Source organism: Alexandromys fortis, unplaced genomic scaffold, assembly GCF_014885135.2.
Source record: "Alexandromys fortis isolate MF-2015 unplaced genomic scaffold, M_Fortis_MF-2015_v1.1 scaffold_6, whole genome shotgun sequence".
NCBI classification, from domain to species: Eukaryota; Metazoa; Chordata; class Mammalia; order Rodentia; family Cricetidae; genus Alexandromys; species Alexandromys fortis.
In genome coordinates, this window is record NW_026067902.1 from 691206 (window position 1) to 711728 (window position 20523).

The 20523-nt window shown below is 42.2% G+C and overlaps 1 protein-coding gene across 1 annotated transcript in view; it reads right to left on the minus strand.

Moving 5' to 3' along the window:
* Window positions 1-20523, minus strand: part of Ism1 (isthmin 1) — a 72842-nt gene that overhangs the window by 18665 nt on the left and 33654 nt on the right. The window contains exons 2-3 of the mRNA XM_050134315.1: window positions 7352-7582; window positions 1355-1619 (exon numbers count right to left, since the gene is read on the minus strand). Coding sequence (XP_049990272.1) covers window positions 1355-1619; window positions 7352-7582 — 496 coding nt within the window. The remainder of the gene's footprint in view (window positions 1-1354; window positions 1620-7351; window positions 7583-20523) is intronic.

Here is a 20523-nt window from a genome sequence, read left to right on the forward strand (position 1 = left end):
TGTACAGTACAGTAGATGCATAAACTTGTATGCAGCATTTGATTGCAGGCAACAGGAAACTGTTGGGAACATTCTGTCAATTACCTACTAGTCTTTCTAGGCCTTCCTGCAGTTAGTGCAAAAAATTGAATCTTAATGGAGATACCAATGTGCAGTGTTCATCTAACTTTACTATGGTCAGTAATGGAAAATGACCATGGACAGGAAAGTACTTGCTTGGATCTCTGTTTGAAACTCTCTGTATCTTTCATTCTTTTATGTGGCGCTTTTCTTTCAACTGTGATAAGACATCATTACCAAGGCAACTTAAGAAAGAGTTTATTTTGGGCTTACAGTTGCAGAGTGTTAGAGTCCAGCAGCAGGTGCCTGGAGCGGTAGCTGAGAGCTCAGAAGCCAGAGGCAGAAAGAACACACTGGAGGATGCTGGCTTTTGTAACCTCGGAGTCCATCCTATGTAACATACCTCCTTCAACCAGGCTTCAACCACCTCCTAATTCTTTCCACACCGTTACCAACTGAGGACCAAGGACTCAAATATCTGAGACATTTGCAGGGCATCTCATCCAAACCACGCCACTCCTCATTATATATTGTTCATTCCTCGATCTGGCCGACGGGGAAGCCACAAGAACTTAACAGCAGGGGCATTTGTGACACACGGAGTATTCATTTGAAGGAAGAGGGAGTTCGAATCATTGAGTGAGAGGTTGGAGCTGAGATCCCTTCACCTTGTCTCTCATCTTAACTGAAGTAAGAAAGGAACTTTTGCTATTTTAATAAAATAATTTAGTAACCATTGAATCTGGAAGTTTTTCATGACCTTATGAACGTGGTAGTCTCAGCTTGGGGTACAACATTTATAGTAGAGGGGGGAAGCCTGCTCTGACAACCGTGACACAAGTTGTTCATGTAGATTCTCAAGGGCCACCCCACTGCTAGTATCAGAGCTGACATGCTGCCTGGTCACAGGAAGCAACCGTCTACATCTCTGTTATTAAATTGATTTGCACCATAGATTTTTACAGTTAAAAAATACAGGGAAGGAGACTTGATGATTAATTCATCTTTAGAAGTAAAATTAAGTTGCAGAGAAGACTAGACAGGAAAAAAAAAAAACCCCAAAGACCCTAAAAAATATCTCAAGTATAATTTTAAAATTATAGCGTTCCCCAAAAAATGTGGCTGCAGATGGCTCCATAGGGCTTCTGTGAACACAGCCTTTATGAGGGATGCCTCATAGAAGACTGAAAACCACATACTGTAAACTGAGTTTTGTTTGGCTGCTCGTCTCTGAGGCCTTATCGTCCTCACTTACTCTCCCCACCAATTTTATATTATTGGGTAGTAAACTCACCATATTCTGGCTGCTCTTTGGTTTCAAAAGTCCGGTGGCCTGGGGCTGGACGGTCCCACCCCCTAGGAACACTGAGGAAGTTGCTGTCATCTGAGGTACTGTCATACTTGTAGTCCTGGTCCCCGCTGTTTGTCCTGGCCAAGGACAAAGACCTCTGCCACCAGGCCCGCCAGTCAGGAACCGGGACTGACCAGCTGGGTTTCTTCTCTGGATGCTGATCCTTTTCTGCTTCAGAGTCAGGACCGTCGACCACCTCTATGGTGACCTGAGGAATTCAGAACAGGCCAGATCAATAGCGGATTGGCAGCCTCAAGCGAGGAAGAAGGTCTGAGAGAGCCGGAGAAAAGGATGGCTGCAGCCCTTGTGGAAGAAAGCTGCACTTAAACAGCCATAGAGAACCCGAGACATCCAGGAATGACCCACATGAACTTCACAATTACAAAAAGTATGGTCTCAGATAGTCAAGAACCTAGTCAGGACTGGGTTCTTGGTTTACTGATGAACAAATTGTGGATAAGCCCTTCACTGAAGGAACACTGTGTTCCTGAGGTACCGAAAGGACAGCCACAACAAAGCACAATTTATTGAGCAGGTGCTGTAGCAGGCACTGTTCTAAAGGCTCTGTCCATGTGAATTTATCGATTCTCTCAGACCACAGCCCTGCACATGTGCCACACGTAGACGCGAGCCCAAGGCCCTCAAGATAAGGCTTTTCCAGTTATGATATTTCTCCCCTCCCATTGTTTGGCCTAGTAACAGGGTCAAAGCACACAGTCCCTGAGCTACGGTTAGAACTTGTTCTTTGGATTAACGAAACCTACTTTTGAAATCTGTCATAGGTCTGGAAGAACACAGCTTCTTGGCTCTGAGAGACAATCAGCATAGAAAAACTTGTTTAAAAAAATAATAAAAGACTCATTGGGTTCCTCTGGCCATCACATAGTTCTTGCAACACCTCCTGGAAGGGTGACATGCAAATGAATCAGAAACACGCACTCCAAGTAATCAGCGCAAGATGTACCGGGCAGATGCATTCCCAGTTTTGCCCTGACCTGACATCTGAGGAGTTGGTGAGATACCCTGCCAAGTTGCACTGGGGTATGCCCATCCTCTAGATAAACAGCTAGGGGGTTGTTTGTTTTGTACTCGGTCTGACACTTAAAAAAGCTGCCAAGCCAATAATGGTCCTGGGCGTGAGGTCCAGAGAGTAACCTTAGATCCCATAGTATACTGAGAATGGATCAGGACAAGTACATCCATCTCCTCTGTTGTGGGATGCCTTAGAAGGGCACCGTGAGCATTAGCCCATGATGCCATCATTGCCTTAATTTGTGAGCAACTCCTGTATGCTTATAATTAGGAAGGTTTTATGGGATTCAGCTGTACTTTTAAGATCAGGAGAAAAGAAATACAATCCCCATGTTCTATCACTGTTGTTTGGTGGAATGGATAGTTGCTAGGGAATACTGACTTGGATGAGCCACGTGGAACCTTGAAACGACAAGTGAATAAAGAGTATACTACTGGATGGCAGATTAAAAACTACCATGGTAGGATGGGCAAGGCAGAGTCTTTGAATACGTGACCTTTCTCCTTTGAAGCCCCATCCCCCTCTGCCTAGAGATAGAACCACTGAGCGACAATGATTGTTTGCAAGGGTATTAAGGATCTTGGAGGAGAGAAGCTGCCAAGAGCCAAGGGGAGTCAAACAAGGAGGCAATTATGGTAATGAAATCAGTCTCTGAGCAGAAGATAAGAGAGGACTACGTGCCCAATAGTTTCGATACTGCATTTGTGTTCAGACTAGAGTCAAAGGGATTGCTTAAACAAAATGTGCCCTGCAATTTCTCCAAGCCGGGAATAAAAACAATTTCATGTTTCAAGCTATTACCGTCAATACGATTTTTTTTTTCCCCTCTCAAATTGCTGCTCAGATCCAAACAAAACAGAGTCCTTGCCTGGCAAGGCAATGGATAGCAAAATAGGAGGTTGCTCCAAAAACGATATCAATGGCTGAATCTCAACAGGGTCGAGGTTTCTTTCTTCTCTTTAATTTCTAGCCACTGCCCCGAATGAATTACAAAACAAAGCAAAACACAAACAAATCTTAGGACCCACCCTTCCCCACAGTCAGCAATGTGGAAACCTCATCCTGATATCAAAAGAAGAAATCTAATCTTGAACCTGAAATTTTATAGGCATCCAATTAACAAGATGCAACGAGCATGGCAAATGCCTTCTCAAATGGCTGGGATTACTTTTCTGTTTCCTGTTTCCCTTGCTCTGTTCGGGTATTTTAGAGTCGGGGAAACCTTTGAAAAAAAAAATCTCTTGAGCAATGAACTTGAATATACTGGAGTACAGTAGACTTCAAGCTGATAAAGGCCCTAGATTGTTCCACCCTTTTCAAAAAGCTCTATTGTACATCCCTGATGCACCTTAGTACACCTAGTGAAAGAGAGAGAACTCTCGCAGAAGCTCCAGGCCCAAGGTAAGACAGAATCTCCCAGCTCCAAAGGATAATGCAAAAATAGGTATCAATTCTGTCCCAAATTGGTAACCTTGATCAGCTTTTTCTCTTTTTGCTAAATAGTTAAAAGTTACATCAGAACCAAATTCTTTACTCTTGCTCTGCAAAGCACTTTCGGTAGCAAGACTGAGACAGTTCCCCATTCTAACTGCTAAGGAGCCACGGCCACTGTGAAGACGCGTAAGCTGTGCGGTCACAGTAAACCCAGGGGAGCTTTCTCTCCAGTCGCTCCTCTGAGCTTTGTGAGCAGAATGGACTGGGTGCCTGGATGTAGCCTGAAAAGTTCCCAGGCAGAAAGAGGATTCCCTCAAGAGCACAGAACATCCAGGAATCCGTCTGCAGCAAAGGATTCGGCTGTCCTTCTTCCCTGACAACTGCGGCAGAAAGAACACAAAGTAGACCAGGAGGATATTCAATCCTCTTGTCTCAGACCTGCTGATGCTCCATAGAAACTGTGGTATTCCCTACATAATTGCGGTTGCTGCACTGAGATTTACAGCAGTGTGCCCGCCCAAACATAAGTGTCTCTTCTACAAAACTTAGACTCGGTTTTCAGGCACTATCTTGGCTTAGGAAAATCAGCTTTCCTAGTTAAATGGTGAAGAAAGTGTAGCAACAGTTTCTGGGTAAATCTTTGGATTCCCAATTAATCTTTGAAGCAGTTGTTTATTTCCCCTGCCCAGTGTGTTTGTGTGTGTGTGTGTTTGTGTGTGTGTGTGTTTGTGTGTGTGTGTGTGTGTAAACACTTGCTACAATTTGTGTAGTCAGTGGACAACTCTGTAGAGTCAGTTCTTTCCTTTCATATCTATGTGGGTTCTGGAGATTGAACTAGGCAGCCAGGTTTCTGAAGTAACCTAATTATTCTTATAGATGTTCTTCTGTTATCTTTATCTGTACCATCTTCACCCATCATATCCATTAGTTCCAGAAAGCTTACCAGACACATAACCCTATGCTAAGCCCTTCGTGTGGATAATCTCACTCCTCAAAGATCAGATTCCATGGGTAATTGTAGGTGGAATTATCACACCAATTTTATAGTCAAGAAAACTGAGGTGCAGAGAGATTGAAAAAAAAAAAAACCATCCAGGAACCCAAGACTAGCAGACTGAGTGGTGGTGCTAGACAGGAAACCTAGCTCGGACTGACTCCATAGTTCATGATGATGGCAGAAGCCCGTGAGAATCTCAGCTGTCCAGGTTTGTCCCCATTGGCATACTGGTCCTTATTCAGGGCACAAACATTTCTTGGCTCTTACTCAGCCAGACTGGCCATTTCAAAAGTATTATAGATACAGGAGGGAAAAGCAGAAGCAGACACAGCCTGACCGGTCCCTCTGAGTATATCTTGTAGCGTCCCAGAGGCCTAGGGCCATGGAAATAAGTCTGTGTGGAGAAGGATCTGTGGATGGCTGTGCTTAAGTCCCTCTCAATGGAGGCAAAGAAAGAACTAGATTGGTGGAAGTGGATACTGACCTCAGACTGATTCAGAAAAGGGGTACGTTTGGTTGTGAACAGCCACTGGAGTAATGAGTTGACACTGCAAGTCTAATAATGAGTTTATTTTGGAATTTTTGTCTTTATTATCTGACCATCAACCAAAGAACAAAAACTCAGCCAAGGGCACTGAAGTTCAAGTCTAAGTTGTCCCAAGGGATTTGCTTTCTTTCCTGAAAGATTTCTTTTTTAAAGCCGAAACTAATTTCTTAAGTTGTTTTAAATCGCACACGGAGAGCCAAGTTAGGATTCTGAGGCCATTTCTTTCTGTGCAGAGATAATAGTTCTTTCTCCTCCCATTTCCACAGCCTGAAACTAGTGCTCAGGTGGAGTCTAATCCCATGGCACAGAGGCTGCTTGACTTATGGCATAAAATGCTCCACAGAAGCAGATGTTGATCTTCTAGAAGGATTCTTCACTCTAAGAGTCAAGAGGCCCAAGGGACACAGCCCTTTGCTCAGCAATGTCACTTCGGAGAGGTACAGGCATTTTCAAAGGAGAGACAGGCTCCAGCCCTGCAGCTTCAGGCACATTGTCAGAGCTTGGAGCTGCAGAGACGTCAGGGGTAAGGGTAGTGATTCCTGCTAGGCTCCTGGACTCAAGCTGAGAATAGCTAGGTGGGGAAGTATCAGTTTGCCTAGGAGGTAGCCCAGGAGGCCAGAGGCTCTGACGCCAGATGCCTACCCACCGACAAACCCCTTCCTCTATTCATGTCACTAACCAGGACAGAAATGCTGAGGGGCCATGGTGAGCAGTGGGGTTTTGTGCTTAAATGGATGGACTAGGTCAAGCCAGTGATTTTCAACAAAAGAATAGTGCTCTGAGCCTGGATGAGGGCTGCTACCCAGAAATCATTACCCCTCCCCTTTGGGAAGTACCTTGTATTCTAAAGGACCACCAGGGAGCTGGTTTACTCAAGTGCAGTGGTGCATGGGATGGTAGAGGCTAATAGTGTGCATACAAGTATGTGTGTATAGACACACTCACACACACACACACACACGCAAGCACACTGAGAGAGACAGAGAAGAGAGACACACAGAGAGAAACACACACACTGAGAGAGATAGACAGAGAAGAAAGACACACACACAGAGAAACAAACAAACACACACACACACACAGAGAGAGAGAGAGAGAGAGAGAGAGAGAGAGAGAGAGAGAGAGAGAGAGAGAATGAATGAGAGTTGGAGTATGTGGAGACAGTAGCTGCCTTTGAATATCTTTCTGAGTGACTCACACCAACCTTTTGTGGCCTTCTAGAAAGCAAAAGGCCAGAAATGGAGCTCAATTCTCTTTAGGATAAAGAAGCCATCAGATCAATTAAACATTTCTGTCTCACTCCTCTGCACCATGGAAGACCAACAGACAATGATTATTTAAAGCAGAATGGGATAACTGGACTGTAGTGGACACAAAGACATATTGGCCTCGTGTTGTTTGGGTGTCTGACTTCAACATCTCTATGCTGGAACTGTGTTAGTTTCAAATACATTCTGCCAATAACTCTGATATTTGAAACCATAAAAAAACCTGTATTCTTGGAAGATATTGTGGTATCTTCTTATTTAATTATTTGGTAAGTCATTTATTCCTTAGGAGGTTGCCCTCTCCTGAAGGACTTTCTGGTGCTGAAGGCAAGTTACCAAGGCACCGAGTGTAAGTACCTTCCTGAGTGCTTTGAAGAAAGATTGTGGGTTACCTGGTCTAGTCACAAGCATTTTCCTATAACTACCACATTTCAGTAATTTCGGGGTACATCATTTTTGTTTTGTTTTTCTATTTCAGTGTCTCAAAAAACATCATGGGTGTTGCAACACTATTTTTATAGGAATAATACAGCCCTCGGCAGGAATCACAGAGGGGCTGAGAAGGGCAAGGAGGTAAGGCTGCAGGGCTTGTTAGGATCAGGTTAGGAAACAAATGATGCACTGTTTTCTTTTCTTTCGCTTGCCAGCTGCTGAGAATTACCTGAATATTTGGATTCTGCCCATTGATATCAGCTTTGGAAAGATCTGGAAAGTTTGGTAGGTCAAGGAGAAACGATCTGGGGCCGTCTCTTTGCAGTGAAGGATGCCCAGTCTCTTGAGGGAATCGATGTCTAGGGGAGGGTTGGTGGATAACTTGGTGCTCCCCTGAGACTTCTTTGGACAGAGGAAAGCTGGATTCTGATGCGGGCTCACTCTCCAGGTTGAGGTTATTCTAAAACAGACAAATAGACAGACAAGGCATGAACAGATGCTTAGAAGGTAGGTGGTTAAAAGTGCTACTCTTAACAGTCTATTAAATTAAAAGACAAGGACAATTTATCCCAGTGCCTTGAGTTAAACCTCTGTCTTGGTCACTGTTCTATTGCTGTAAAGAGGCACCATGACCAAGGCAACTCTTAAAAAAACAAAACATTTAATTTGGGCCTGGCTTATAGTTCTAGAAGGTTAGTCCATTATCATCATGGCAAGAAAACGACGGGCATAGCATGGCAGTAGCTGAGATCTTTACTTCCTGATCCACAGGCACCAGGCAGAGACACTGGGCCTAGCATGGCCTTTTAAAACCTCAAAGCCCGTTCCCAATATCCTACTTCCTCCAAGGCCATACCTACTCCAACAAGACCAAACCTCCCAATCTTTCCCAAAATGTCAACCAACTAATGATTAAGCATTCAAATATATAAGACAATGGGGGCCATTCTTATTGAAACCACCACAGCCAGCATAGTAGTCCCAATTCATTTCCCTAGCGCATGGATTAGTTTCTCCATCTTTAAAGGTCAAGTCAGGAAATGTCTTCCAGTTCAGTATTTATTAAACACCAAAGACCATCAAAATAAGGGAGCTCTTTTGATGGAAAAGAGATACTCATTGAAAGCCAGAACCAACTTATAGTTTATTCCTCACAGTCTCAACTGGCTAATCACCATGGTTAACTATAGCCTTGACATCCAGTTTTGTTTCTTTGGTGCAAGCCATGAAGGAAAGATTTGGTTAAATTGGATAAATGTTGAAGTCAAAGTATTGTGTACCATTCACCCACTGAATCTCTGTTCACTCATCAACACACTTATTTATTGATTTCTGTTCAGTCATGTATTCTTGTCTATCCATCTACCCATTTATCCATAAATATATCCATTTGATTTATGTCTTTCTACCTCGCCAATAAATAAATCCCAACTACAAGTTAGGCATGAGATACATTAATAAATGAGATATGTATTATCTCATGGATACATAGAATACATAGATAATACATAGATAGCTATGTGATATGTATTCTTTTGGAATGTACTTCTATGTGTAAAAAAACAAAACTAGACAGACAAGTAAGACAAGAGACTACTGACACATTATCCAGGTAGACGGAGAACACCTCTTTGAGGAGGTAAGAGCAGAGACAAGATCTGATCAAGAGAAGGGGAAGCCCTGAAGTGATCCAGAAACATGGCAAATGATCAAATAGGATAGGACTTCTGAACGAGGAATTGACAGCTACTTTGAGGAACATAAAATCAGGAAGGCTGGGTGTAGAATGACAAAAGTTGAAGAACCACATGGCAGAAGGATGAAGAGGCAGAGGAAAAAGTGACAAAAAAAGAGAACTCTGAAATTTAGTGCCTTTGTTCTTAAAATCACAAGGCAAATGGTTGTTCTTACCTAGTGAAATATGTCCCAATTTACTTGTCATTGGGGAAACTTTTCTAAGGCAGCTATCCCTGTCCTTTCACTCTCTCTAGAACACTCAGTGAAGGCATCTTTCATCCCTTCAGGGACAGTGTTTTTATGTTTACTGGTGGAAGGAGATGTGGAGATAGAATTTCCCCAGTCTTTGGGTCAGCGGCTAATGCTGTTGTTATTGTTGGGCATGTTTTGAGGTTTGGGAGTTATGTTCCAGCACGTTGTCTCCACATGCACTCCCTACCCCCACTACAGTGCTGTTGACCCAGCCAAACAGTTCTGTCCAGAGTAAAAGCACTTCTGAATTTGAGTACCCAAGTTCAAGAGCAGCCCGAGACTGAAACACACACAGACCACCTATGTCAAAGTTTGAAATGGCAAACAGGAACCGTGAGAGTGTGTCTGCCACCTCTGAAGTGTGAAGTGAGAAGCTGCTTTCATGTTTTCTCTTGTCCTTCCCTTTTGCTCAGGATATGTGGCCAAGTCAGTGTCTCTGGTTACCTTTCCAGCTACCTTTTTTGCCATGGTTTCTGTTTCTTGGCATGACTGTAGAAGGAGTTGGATTAGTATTACGAGGCATGGATCACTGCAAAGATTCTAAATGTATTATTGTTTCATTGAGTTAGAGGGGATGAGAAAGAGAGATAGAGAGGATAGAGGGAGAGAGAGAGAAAGAAGAAGATAAAGAGAGAATAGAAGAGAACAGAGTTTTCTTCAACATAAGACCTCTCTATCCCACCTCCCAAAAGGAACCTAATGAGGATGTGTCTGTGACTTTGTCACTGAAAAATCAGCCCAACACTTCCTTGATGGTGTCAGAGTACAGTTGGTGATCCATGATGGGTTTAGAGTCCAGTTGGTGATCCCTAATGGGGTTAGAGTACAATCATTGATCTCTGATGGGGTTATGGTACAGTTGGTGATCCCTGGTGGTGTTAGAATACAGTTGGAAATCCCTGATGGTGTTTTAGAGTACAGTAGGTTCTTCCTGACAGTATTAGAGTACAGTTGGTAATCCCTGATAGGGTTGCAGTACAGTTGGATTCTCCCTGTAGGTATGAGAATGTACACAGTGGGTTCTCCTGGAGAATTTCTTGTTGGGGACTCAGATATATAAATAATATAAGGGGTTTGGCCTTTGCTTTCCAAATGCTTTACAGATTTTTATAACTCAAGACCCAGCTTTATTGTATCCACTGAACATGTTCTTAACTAGGTGAAAACCAAAACACTTTGTGTGAAGATGTAGCTCAGTGGCAGAGCATTTTCCTAGCACACTCAAGGTCCTACGTTCAATTCTCAGTATTGCAATATACATACATACATACAAGCACTGACATATTCTTTTCACCACCAAATTTTGTATTTTTTGAAGAGAATTGAAATGTATGTATGTGGCTAGTTGACATTTTACTTAGGTGTCTGAAAAGAAAAGGACTGAATTTAATTGATTTCTTTTTCTTTTGACTCTTGAATTTTTCTGATAGAAAATTTACCACCATAGAGTGTTTCCTGGCTTAGCTTCAAACCAAACAAACTCCTTCAACTTTCTATGGCATAATGCCCCTCCATGCAAAGCACAGAAGATAATCATAGTCCTATACTCTTCTAGTAAGATGGTCAAGAGTTGGACTGTATCTACATAATAAAAGAGAAATGCAAAGTTAGGACCTTTGACTGAGCAATCCAGGCCACAAGTACCTCTGCTGGGAATAGTTTGAGGACTGGGATTCAAGTATGTTTTGAATTGAGTCTTGCACAAAACTGTGGCATTGCTCCATCATTCCCCAACCACCCCATCCCCTAGATGCTGGGATTCAACATTTGTAAAGTATTTGGAAGATTGGAATTAATAACAAAATGCTATTCATTGTTTCTGAAAATCTGAATTATGTTTGCACCTCTTCCAAATGTAGTTACCTTGACACCATGTTTTTCTGTGTTCCTAACTATTCAAAAACTAGAGATCTTGGGGTCAGGAAGGGTATTTTAGAATGGTCTTCTAAGGTGAAATGGAATTTAACTCTAGCAGTAACAACTATTTTGGTGATCTGGGACAGGAGGATGATAGACATCCACTAACAGTACAAGCAAAGGCCCCTTTTCATCCTAAAAGGACATGGGTCACATCTTCCTTGCAGAGTCTAGCTGATGACAACACGTTAGTTGTCACCATAATTACTCATTAGATGTCCCACTTAAATGACTATAACAGGGGAAAGAGTTGTAGGATAGGTGGAAACTGTAAAAAAGAGCTGTGTTTAGACAAACAAACACTCTTTTCTGGAGATGGTAGCTTGGAGGTGTCCAGGAATTTAAGACAAGAGATGCTCCATTCCTTCTAGGATGTCATTTTTTTTTTGTCTGTATTGAAGTGACACAAGGGCCTGCCTTCTCAGTATGGGGACAGGTTCCCTTCTCCACGGTCTGCCTGCAGTATGTGACATTCCATTGGCAATGCTGTATCCCATCCTCAGTAGTCATTCTCCCTTGATGGTCCTAATGGTAGAGCTGTTACTCCTACTGAAAATGAAACCAGGAGAACTGAAGTTGAGGCAGGTGATCGTGGTGGGTCAAATTAGCTAGCTACAGTCTCACACTTTCCACCTTTGTGCGTAGGAATCAACACTTTTCAACAAGTATTTGAGAGCACGGTTTTGAAAACATCAGGCTCTTGCAGGTTAGTGTTTAACATTTCAATAACTGTCACAGCTCTAATGGATTTTTATTGATTAATTTAGTAATTATTGAATTACTTGATTCATCTAGGAAGCAAGAGCTGATGCAGAGGCCAAGGAGGGGTGCTGCTTACCGGCTCGCTCATCATGGCTTACTCAGCCTGTTTTCTTACATTATCCAGGACTACCCGGCCCAGGGGTGGTCCCAAGCACAATGGGCTGGCCTCTTTCCGTATGAATCAATTAGTCAATAATTAATAAATTCATCAATAAAAGCTAATCAAGTAAATAAGAACATGCCCTCTAGTCAAACCTTATGGAGGCATTTCTCAACTGAGACTCTTTCTTCTTTGATGACTCTATCAAGTTGACAGAGAATTAGCCAGCACAGTAATGCTACAGCAGCAGGAGCAGTGTCCGCTTCTGTAAACTCTATTGTAGTTTTAGAACTGTGACAAGGATTTAAATGTGAAACTCTCTGCTTTATTGGTTTATGTGTCAGCTTTTCTGCCAGGACCATATGTTTGGGTAGGTTGAAGAAAAAAAATTCCTGTCCTCTGTCACTTGTAGAAATCCTGATGGAAATCATAGAACTGCATTCACTGAGATTAGCTAAGCAAAGGAAGGCAGATGCTACCTGTTGGTGCTCATTTGTGGAAGTTTAAAAATATTAATCTCAATGATGTAGCGAGTGTGCTGATTGCCTGGGAAGGTTAGGGAGTGAGTACCAAAAGAGCTTAAATAAAGGGTATACAAATGTAGTTGAGAGGACAAATTAGGTCTGTTGTTTTACAGCATGGGAGGGTAACAATAATCTCCAATAATTTATTGTATGTTTCAAAATAAGTAGAATAGTTCAAAAATTCTGAAAACATAGACATGATACATAAGTAATAAATATTTGAGGCCAATTATCAGGAACTTACCATTTCACATGACATACATACTTTGAATTATCATACTGTACTCTATAAGTATGCACAATGTTATATATATTAATAAAATCCAATGCTTAAAGGGAGGGGAACCATGATCAGAATATGCTACATGAAAAAATACTTCCAATAAAAAGTAAAAAACCTATTTAGCTAATTAGCCACGTTGAGTTTTTGATCTTTGTGATTGAGCTCAATCCTTAAATGACAGAATTATTGGCAGAGCATAAAATGAGATATGACTAAATTCCTTGGCAGCCAGTTATAGATGCCGGGCTCCACAGCCTCCCGGAACATCCCGTTCCAAATCTGCAGCCCTCTACAGATATTACTGAATCGTCACTGTTTCTACATTTACACATTACAGTCCTCAAATCTTGCTGACTGTGCTACACAGCCTTTCCTTTAAAATTGTCCTAGAGTGCTCTCGGTAACGTTCAAGGGTTTGTCTTCACTCAGACGAACCAGAGCTCCTTGCACAAATGGCTCAGCCAAGAGCTTGGGAATAGACAGCGCACATGAGTTTAGAGTATTTTGCGGTGACAGACAGCAAAGACATTTTCAGTGCCTAACTGGGTTCTCTTGGGTAACAAACAAACAAAATACCAAGAACTGGCTTGAAGGGCTCCTATTTAGATCAGACAATTTGGGCATCAAAAAACAGAACCAAAGCTACATGACTGATACACACCAAGTCTGAAGGTGTGCGAGCATATTACAGAACCTACAAAGAGAAAATCCCTGAAAACAATGACTATCATTATTTGAAGTAGCTGTAATTAAGCTCTGCAGGGGGTAATTTGTGAACTGAGATCAAAAGGAAATAAAGGTGAACAGGTGAAGGGAACGGGAAAGTGGGGTGGTGAGCCAGGAAGACACAGCCTGTCCACACAGGTGGACAGAACCTGCTTTATCATATCCGCAAGAGTTCAGAACTGAGAGGGGACACCTCACAGCCCTACGGTAACATAGCTGGACAGTGTACATACCAGTTTGTCTTGTGACTTTTTCCGCTAGGTGCCACTTCACTGGTGGCATTCCGCGAGTCGGTTGAGGGCTTGTGGGAGCTGTGTGGCACTTGGATTAATTTAAACCACCCCCCCTCCCGCCCCGCATCTTCTATTTCTCTTTGCTCTCCAAGCCTGGTCCTCCATCTTCTATTTCTCTTTGCTCTCTAAGCCTGGTTGGTCCTGCCATCTTCTATTTCTCTTTGGTCTCCCAACCTGGTCCTGCATTCCCCTGGGACAGTTTATAGTGAGATGAACAAGAGTGTTTTCTGGGACAATGTTTAAGATAAGCCATATGTTTTTTTATCATTGCACTCCTTATACTGAGTATGTTATGGGTGGGTGCAAGATGAAGGATATCTAGAGACAGTATTCTGCCGCTGTGTGGCTCAAGCTGCTCATTGTGACTTCCTTGTGGCCAAGGTGGATTACCACAACCACATCAACGGCCAGAGTGGTCAGAATGGCCAGAGTGTCCCAGCTGATCATTTGCTGCAGGCAATAAATACCAGGGAGAAAGAATAATGTTCTTAGGACAGCAAACCACAGGACCAATGTGACAATGATCATCTAGCGAGGAGGATGATCACAGGAGACAGGAACAGCGTGAGGAAATGGTCGGTGGATCCGGTTTTTGGAAAAATGACCTACGCCGTGTGGTCCCCCCCTGCGAATAGCACCCGCTCCACTCAACAGACACCAGCCAAGGACTATTGCGTGAAAAACAGGCTTCTCTGACCCCTCCCTGAGCCTCCAGGAGAGGCACCCGCTGGTAACAAACTGGCTGACTCAAAACATTTTAGTGCTTTTCCTTTTTAAGGCTGTGGAAACTATTCCCAGATTAATACAAGCAGGCAGGCCGACTTCTCAGAGTCAGGCTAGATGGCAAGTTTCTGGGGGGCAAAGAAGGCTGTATCTGCGATCTTTGAGGCCCACCCCCCAATTCCAACTGGGAAGGGGGCGCCAAATAAGTACTACTTAATGATAGTGATTGCTATGTCTTGATAGATTTTGTTTTAATTAGGCGCAGGCTGTTGGCCTCATTACTTCTAATGTAGCTTTAATGTGGGATTCTAAAGGAAAAAAAAAAGAATCTCAGAATCTTCTATTGAAGATATTAAAGAAGATATTATTAGCAATGCATTTGGTCTCACAGGCTTTGAACAGCAAACAACAGAGATTGTAATTAACGTCCCTGTAGTCTCTCTCCTGAAAACACACCAACAATATAGCTAATTAGCAATCTGTCCTCATTTGCAGCTGGACATCTGCATATTATTATCAACAACGCTCGTTTCCTTTTTCCAGATTAAAGGGAGCCATGTTGCACCCAGGCATATGGCTACACTTCTTCCGTGTTAAGACACTCTGCTTCCTTGTACCCGGGATAATCATACTGGGTTTTATTATTATTATTATTTTTAATCTGTGCTGGGCATCGATTTTGTCTGGAAAACTTCCACACATCTAAAAATAAGTTCAAGAATGTCATGGGTGGGGTTTCAAAGGGAAGAGCAAAAGTTCTCCATTTGGGAAGATAAAAGAATAAAGGACACACTGATTATCTTCACACATGACTGAAGAGCAAGTGCTCCTGGGGAGAGAAAAGCCAGAGATGGACTAAAATGATTTTGGGATCTCGGGCATCTCTTTCTCCAAGGGGCACACTTGTTCTTGGTGCTCAAGGAGATGGATGGGATGGAGGTGGGTGCTCTGTAAGTGGCAGCAGTGGGTGCTGGAAAGAGGCCATCGAGACCCACTGGGGAGACACCGTTCTATCTGGATGTGAGGGTACCAAGGGTGACTGCCTTCTATTCTTGCTGTACCTGCATGCACTGACAATCACTCCCCTGCAAGCTGCAGGGATGAAATAAATAGTTACACCATCAATGCCCTTATTCTAAACCAAGTGTAAAAATGCAGCGACTCTTTAGAGACTCTCCTGGCAGAGAGGAGGCGGCCAGACATGTGCTTTGTTAAGGGATCCCGAAGACAACCCTGGAAGTTGGTGACACAGTCACATCATGCTTCAAGAAGGCAGGCGTGTCACAATCCTGGCTGGGAACCAATAGAGCCTTCTGTTTAAAGTCTGACTAATAGCCGAGGAATCTCTGGCTGTGGTGGCAGAATATATGAGGAGGATGTTTACTTTAGGGCATGGGAGTGACCTCACTTCTGATCTCAGGCTCTGCTTTAGAAGAGATGAAGGATAGGCAGTTCTCAGGACTGGGGCAGGAATTGGCTCTCTCAGGGAAGGGGCTGCCCAACTCTGTGCATCTTTTCTAAAGCTTCTGGGCCAGCTGGCAAAATGGAAGTCAGCATGTTGCTGATTTATCTCTAATACTTCTACATTGCTTTGATCTTAAGACTGCGTAGATTATTAGTGGCATTTCAACTTGTGTTTTCTCCGTCGCTGGCACAGAAAACAGAGGGGTAATTTTTCCAGGACCCTCTTCTTTTATGTTCTGTTAGTTAAAAAATGAACTGAAATCACCCTTTCAACTCTAAGATAACATATAAGACATAATTACAAGGATAGAACTCCAGTTTTTCCAGAAAAGAATCTTTACTCATGCTATAAAACATCAATGAAAATATCAGGTGGAAAATTTGTATTTTCTAGAGTCCTCCTCAGGAGTAGGTAGACAAACCTAGATAATAAAGCTGGCTCTCATGGGGCCATGTCCCTTATTACTCAAATTTGAGGCCAGACCTAATTTGCCAAGGGCTACAATGGATAGGCCTGGGCTGTCCACCAGGGGGCTTCAGTCACTGCTTTTTGGTCACACTGGAGCTCAGCATCCCCTCAATGTTGCACTCTGAGCAAATAAATGTTACTGAGTATGTATTATTGGTGATATTCCAAGTTGTGCTTTCTCTATTGCTAGAATAGAAGACAGAGTGATTCTATGCATTTTAGCTATGCCTAAGGCTCAGAGAAAATTACAGAAGAGGGGAGTGGAAAGATTATAAGAATTAGAGGACCAGAACACTTTCTGCTTTAATGTCTTAATGTAAAAGAGAATCTGTGCCAATAACATTTCAACAATATGGTTGCCCAAGCAAGACATGCATAATGACAACATCACTTGACATACCAACACAGACAGGAGAAATCTCGCAATCAATGACTGCAGAGAGAGAGAGAGAGAGAGAGAGAGAGAGAGAGAGAGAGAGAGAGAGAGAGAGAGAGAGAGAATATCCGTCCTCTTCAGGGATGAGCTGGCTGACAGGTTATCTGATCAGTGATCAGTCCCAAACACATGCACAGAAGAGTAACAGGAAATGGACTCGGTAGGTTCTGTGTTTGTGTGTAAATAATGTCAAAAAAAGAACTCATGGAATTGAGAGGACATGTGGAAGACACTGCAAGAACTGGAGAGGGAGAGGTAGAAACATAATATTCATAAATGAAATTCTCAAAAAAATATTTAAAAAGAAAGAAAACAGATTATCTCGACTAGTGGTTCTCAACCTTCCTAAACACTGAGACCCTTTAACAGAGTCCTTGTGTTATGGTGACCCCCCAACCATAAAATTATTTCATAATTTATTAATTCATAACTTATTAATAACAATGCATAATTTATTAATTCATAACTGTAATTTGCTACTGTTATGAATCATAATGTAAAGAGCTGTGTTTTTCAACAGTCTTAGACTACCTGTATGAAAGGGTCATACAGTCTGCAAAGGGGTTGCAACCTACAGGCTGAGAACCACTGATTTGGACCCATTTCCAGGACCCAGCTTGAAGAGGCACTAATCAGTGTGTTCATGTGCTGGCTAGTGTCTGTCAACTTGATGTAAACCAGAACCACCTGGGAATCTCAACTGAGGAACTGCCTCCAACAGACTGGCTTGTGGGAATATCTGGGCGGGCATTTTCTAGACTGTTAATTACATATGAGAGCCAAACACACTGTGGGCAGTACCATCCCTGGGCAGGCGAATCTCAGATGGGTAAGAAAGGTAACTGAGCAAGCCAGGGGAAGCAAGCTGTCAAGCAACATGTCTCCATGATGTCTGCTTCAGTTCCTGTCTGCAGGCTCATGCCTTGCATGTCTATCCAGGCTTCCCTAAATGTTGAACTGTGAAGAGGAAGATGTAAGAAACTTTTCTTCTCTGCCTTAGTTCTGGTTTCTATTGCTGTGAAGAGACAAGATGACCACGGCAACTCTTATAAAGGAAGACATTTAATTGGGGAGCCTTACAGTTTCAGAGGTTTAGTCCATAATCGTCATGGAGGGGCATGGTGGTGCGCAGGTAGACGTGGTGAGAGAAGATGTTGAGAGTTGTACATCATGATCCACAGGCAACAGGAAGTGAACTGTGTGTCACAATGGGCATAGCTTGAGCTTAGGAGACCTCAAAGCCGACTCCTACAATGACACACTTCTTCCAACAAGGCCATACCTGCTCCAACAAAACAACACCTCCTAATAGTGCCACTCCCAATGGGGGACATTGTCTTTGAAACCACCACACTCCCCAAGTTGGTTTTGGTCTTGGTGTTTATTACAGCAACAGAAAAGTAAATTAGGACAGCAGGTACCAAGTATTCAAACCCAGCTTTGACCAGGAGAAGGGGTCCATCCAGCAGGTCAAGGAGGCTCAGGCAGTGAATGACTATTTCCCAGATGGAATGAAGAATATTAAGGATCCAGGTCAAAGCTGGATTCTGATTTTGGAAGGGAAATCCCAGAAGGTAAGCCAGATCACCTAGAATGCTGGTTCAGAGACTGAGGCCAAAGACTGGGCTGGCTCTGCCCAGTAACTGTGCTGATTAAGAAGGTGGAGTCTTCTCAACACTTGAAGTCAACACTTTCTCCTTCTAGAAATCTCTCCAGTTCAAGTACCTATAAGTAAATTTTTTAAATGAATGGAACCCTACTTGTGCTAATGTGGGGCAGCTATATCCACATAAAACCTGAGAGAGCTTGGAAAAAAATTCTAGACACACACACAAAAAGGTTAGCACAGCTTCTTGGTAGTTGCAAAGGAAAAAGAGTATATACAAAAGAATACAGACAGTCATAGACCAAAGGAATAAAGATAATAAAATAAGTATTAAATTTGTAGAAAAAATAATAGAGTAAGAAAAATAAACCATGTAAAGATGGATTATGCACAGAGAGTCTGGATTATATATACTATTTTTTCTTTGAATTTTTTGACTACAGAGAGATATTTGATTCTGGGGGCTGCTAAGCTATATTATATATACATATATAATATGGTTTAGCTTATTAAATTATATATCATAATATATATATATAATATATTATTATATACATTAAAGGTATCTTGACTTCAAAATTTGGGTCTAAGGATATGTTGCTTTGGAAAAGAGGTTCTGCTTTTGTTTCCACAGAGGATGAGAACCTGTGGATTCCTTCTAGACTAATGGGGTCTTTGATGAAGCTGAAGAGTAGATATAGTTACAGTTTTCCTTAGTTATTATAAAAGATACAGTAGATATAAATATTGTAACTGTAATTCTTGCTTGATACCTGTTTGTTATATGGAATTTCACTATGTTAAAGTTAAAACTTTCCTTTTTATTTAGGCAGAAAAGGGGAGGTGATGTGGAATTTCCCTCTGTATGTTCTGAATATGTTTTTTTTTTTTACCATTGGTTAATAAAGACGCTGTTTTTGGTCTATTGCAGTTCAGAATAGAGTAAGGCAGGAACTCCAAACAGATAGAGGAGGAAAGAAGGCATAGTTAGGGAGACACCATGTAGCTGCTGAAGGAGAAAGACGCAAGCCACCAGCCAGAACATTATGGGCAAACCACGAGCCTAATGGTAAAATATAAAATAATAGGAATAGGTTAATTTAAGATGTAAGAGCTAGCTAGAAATATGCTTAAGCTGTTGTCCAAACAGTATTGTAATTAATATATTTTTGTGTGATTATTTTGGTTCTGGGTGGCTGGGGAACAAACAAGCAGCCTCAGCTTACCCTTGGAAACACTCATTAAATTGTGAGGGTAGCACTGGATCCAGAATGAGGCCTGTATCCCAGGCCCAATCTGGCCTTAAGTTTGGGTAAGTTACTGTGGTTTGCATCTATGGTAGAATGGTTTTAAAGATATCTATACATTCTTCCTTTCTACATAACCCTGCCCTAAACAGGCACACCCTGTATATAATCTTGGAGCTTGATCATGCTACGAACTCTGAGTTTGGCTGTGCTACTTACTGTGGCAAAAAAGACAACAACAAACACAGACCCCAAAGAGTTGTGCTTTATTTTAGTATTGCTTATTTTAGTTGCTCTTTGGAGCGTGCCAAGAAACCAGGACTAACTAACTTGCTGAAATGGGAGACATATCGATCAGGGGCCATATATCCTATCTTTGCTGAAGAACAGTCCTCAGTTAGATCCATGACCACCCAAGACCTGCTGAACCAACTTGGCTGAGATTATGAGAATCATGAAGAATAATATACTTTTATGGTTTTTAAGTTACCAAATTCAGAGTGGCTTGTTACACAGTAAAAGCTAACATGACCTTAGCTGTTTTTTTTTTTTTTTTTCTATAGAATGATCTTGTGAAGTAGGATGAGAATTTCAGAAAAGTTCTCAGTCCATGCGGTTTTAATGTCCTTGGGCTGGGACCCTTACAAGACAGCTGTCTGGAGAAATCCATATCACAGCAATGTGGTTTTAAACATTTAAAACATATTTGCTATTTTTAAATTTTGTGTGCATGTTTGTGTGTGTGTGACAGAGAGAGATGGGGGCATGTGCAGTTTATATAAGTGCCGGTGCCTGTGGATGCCACAGACACGGGATCCTCCTGGGGATGGAGTTATAGGTGCTTGTGATCTGCTTGATGCTG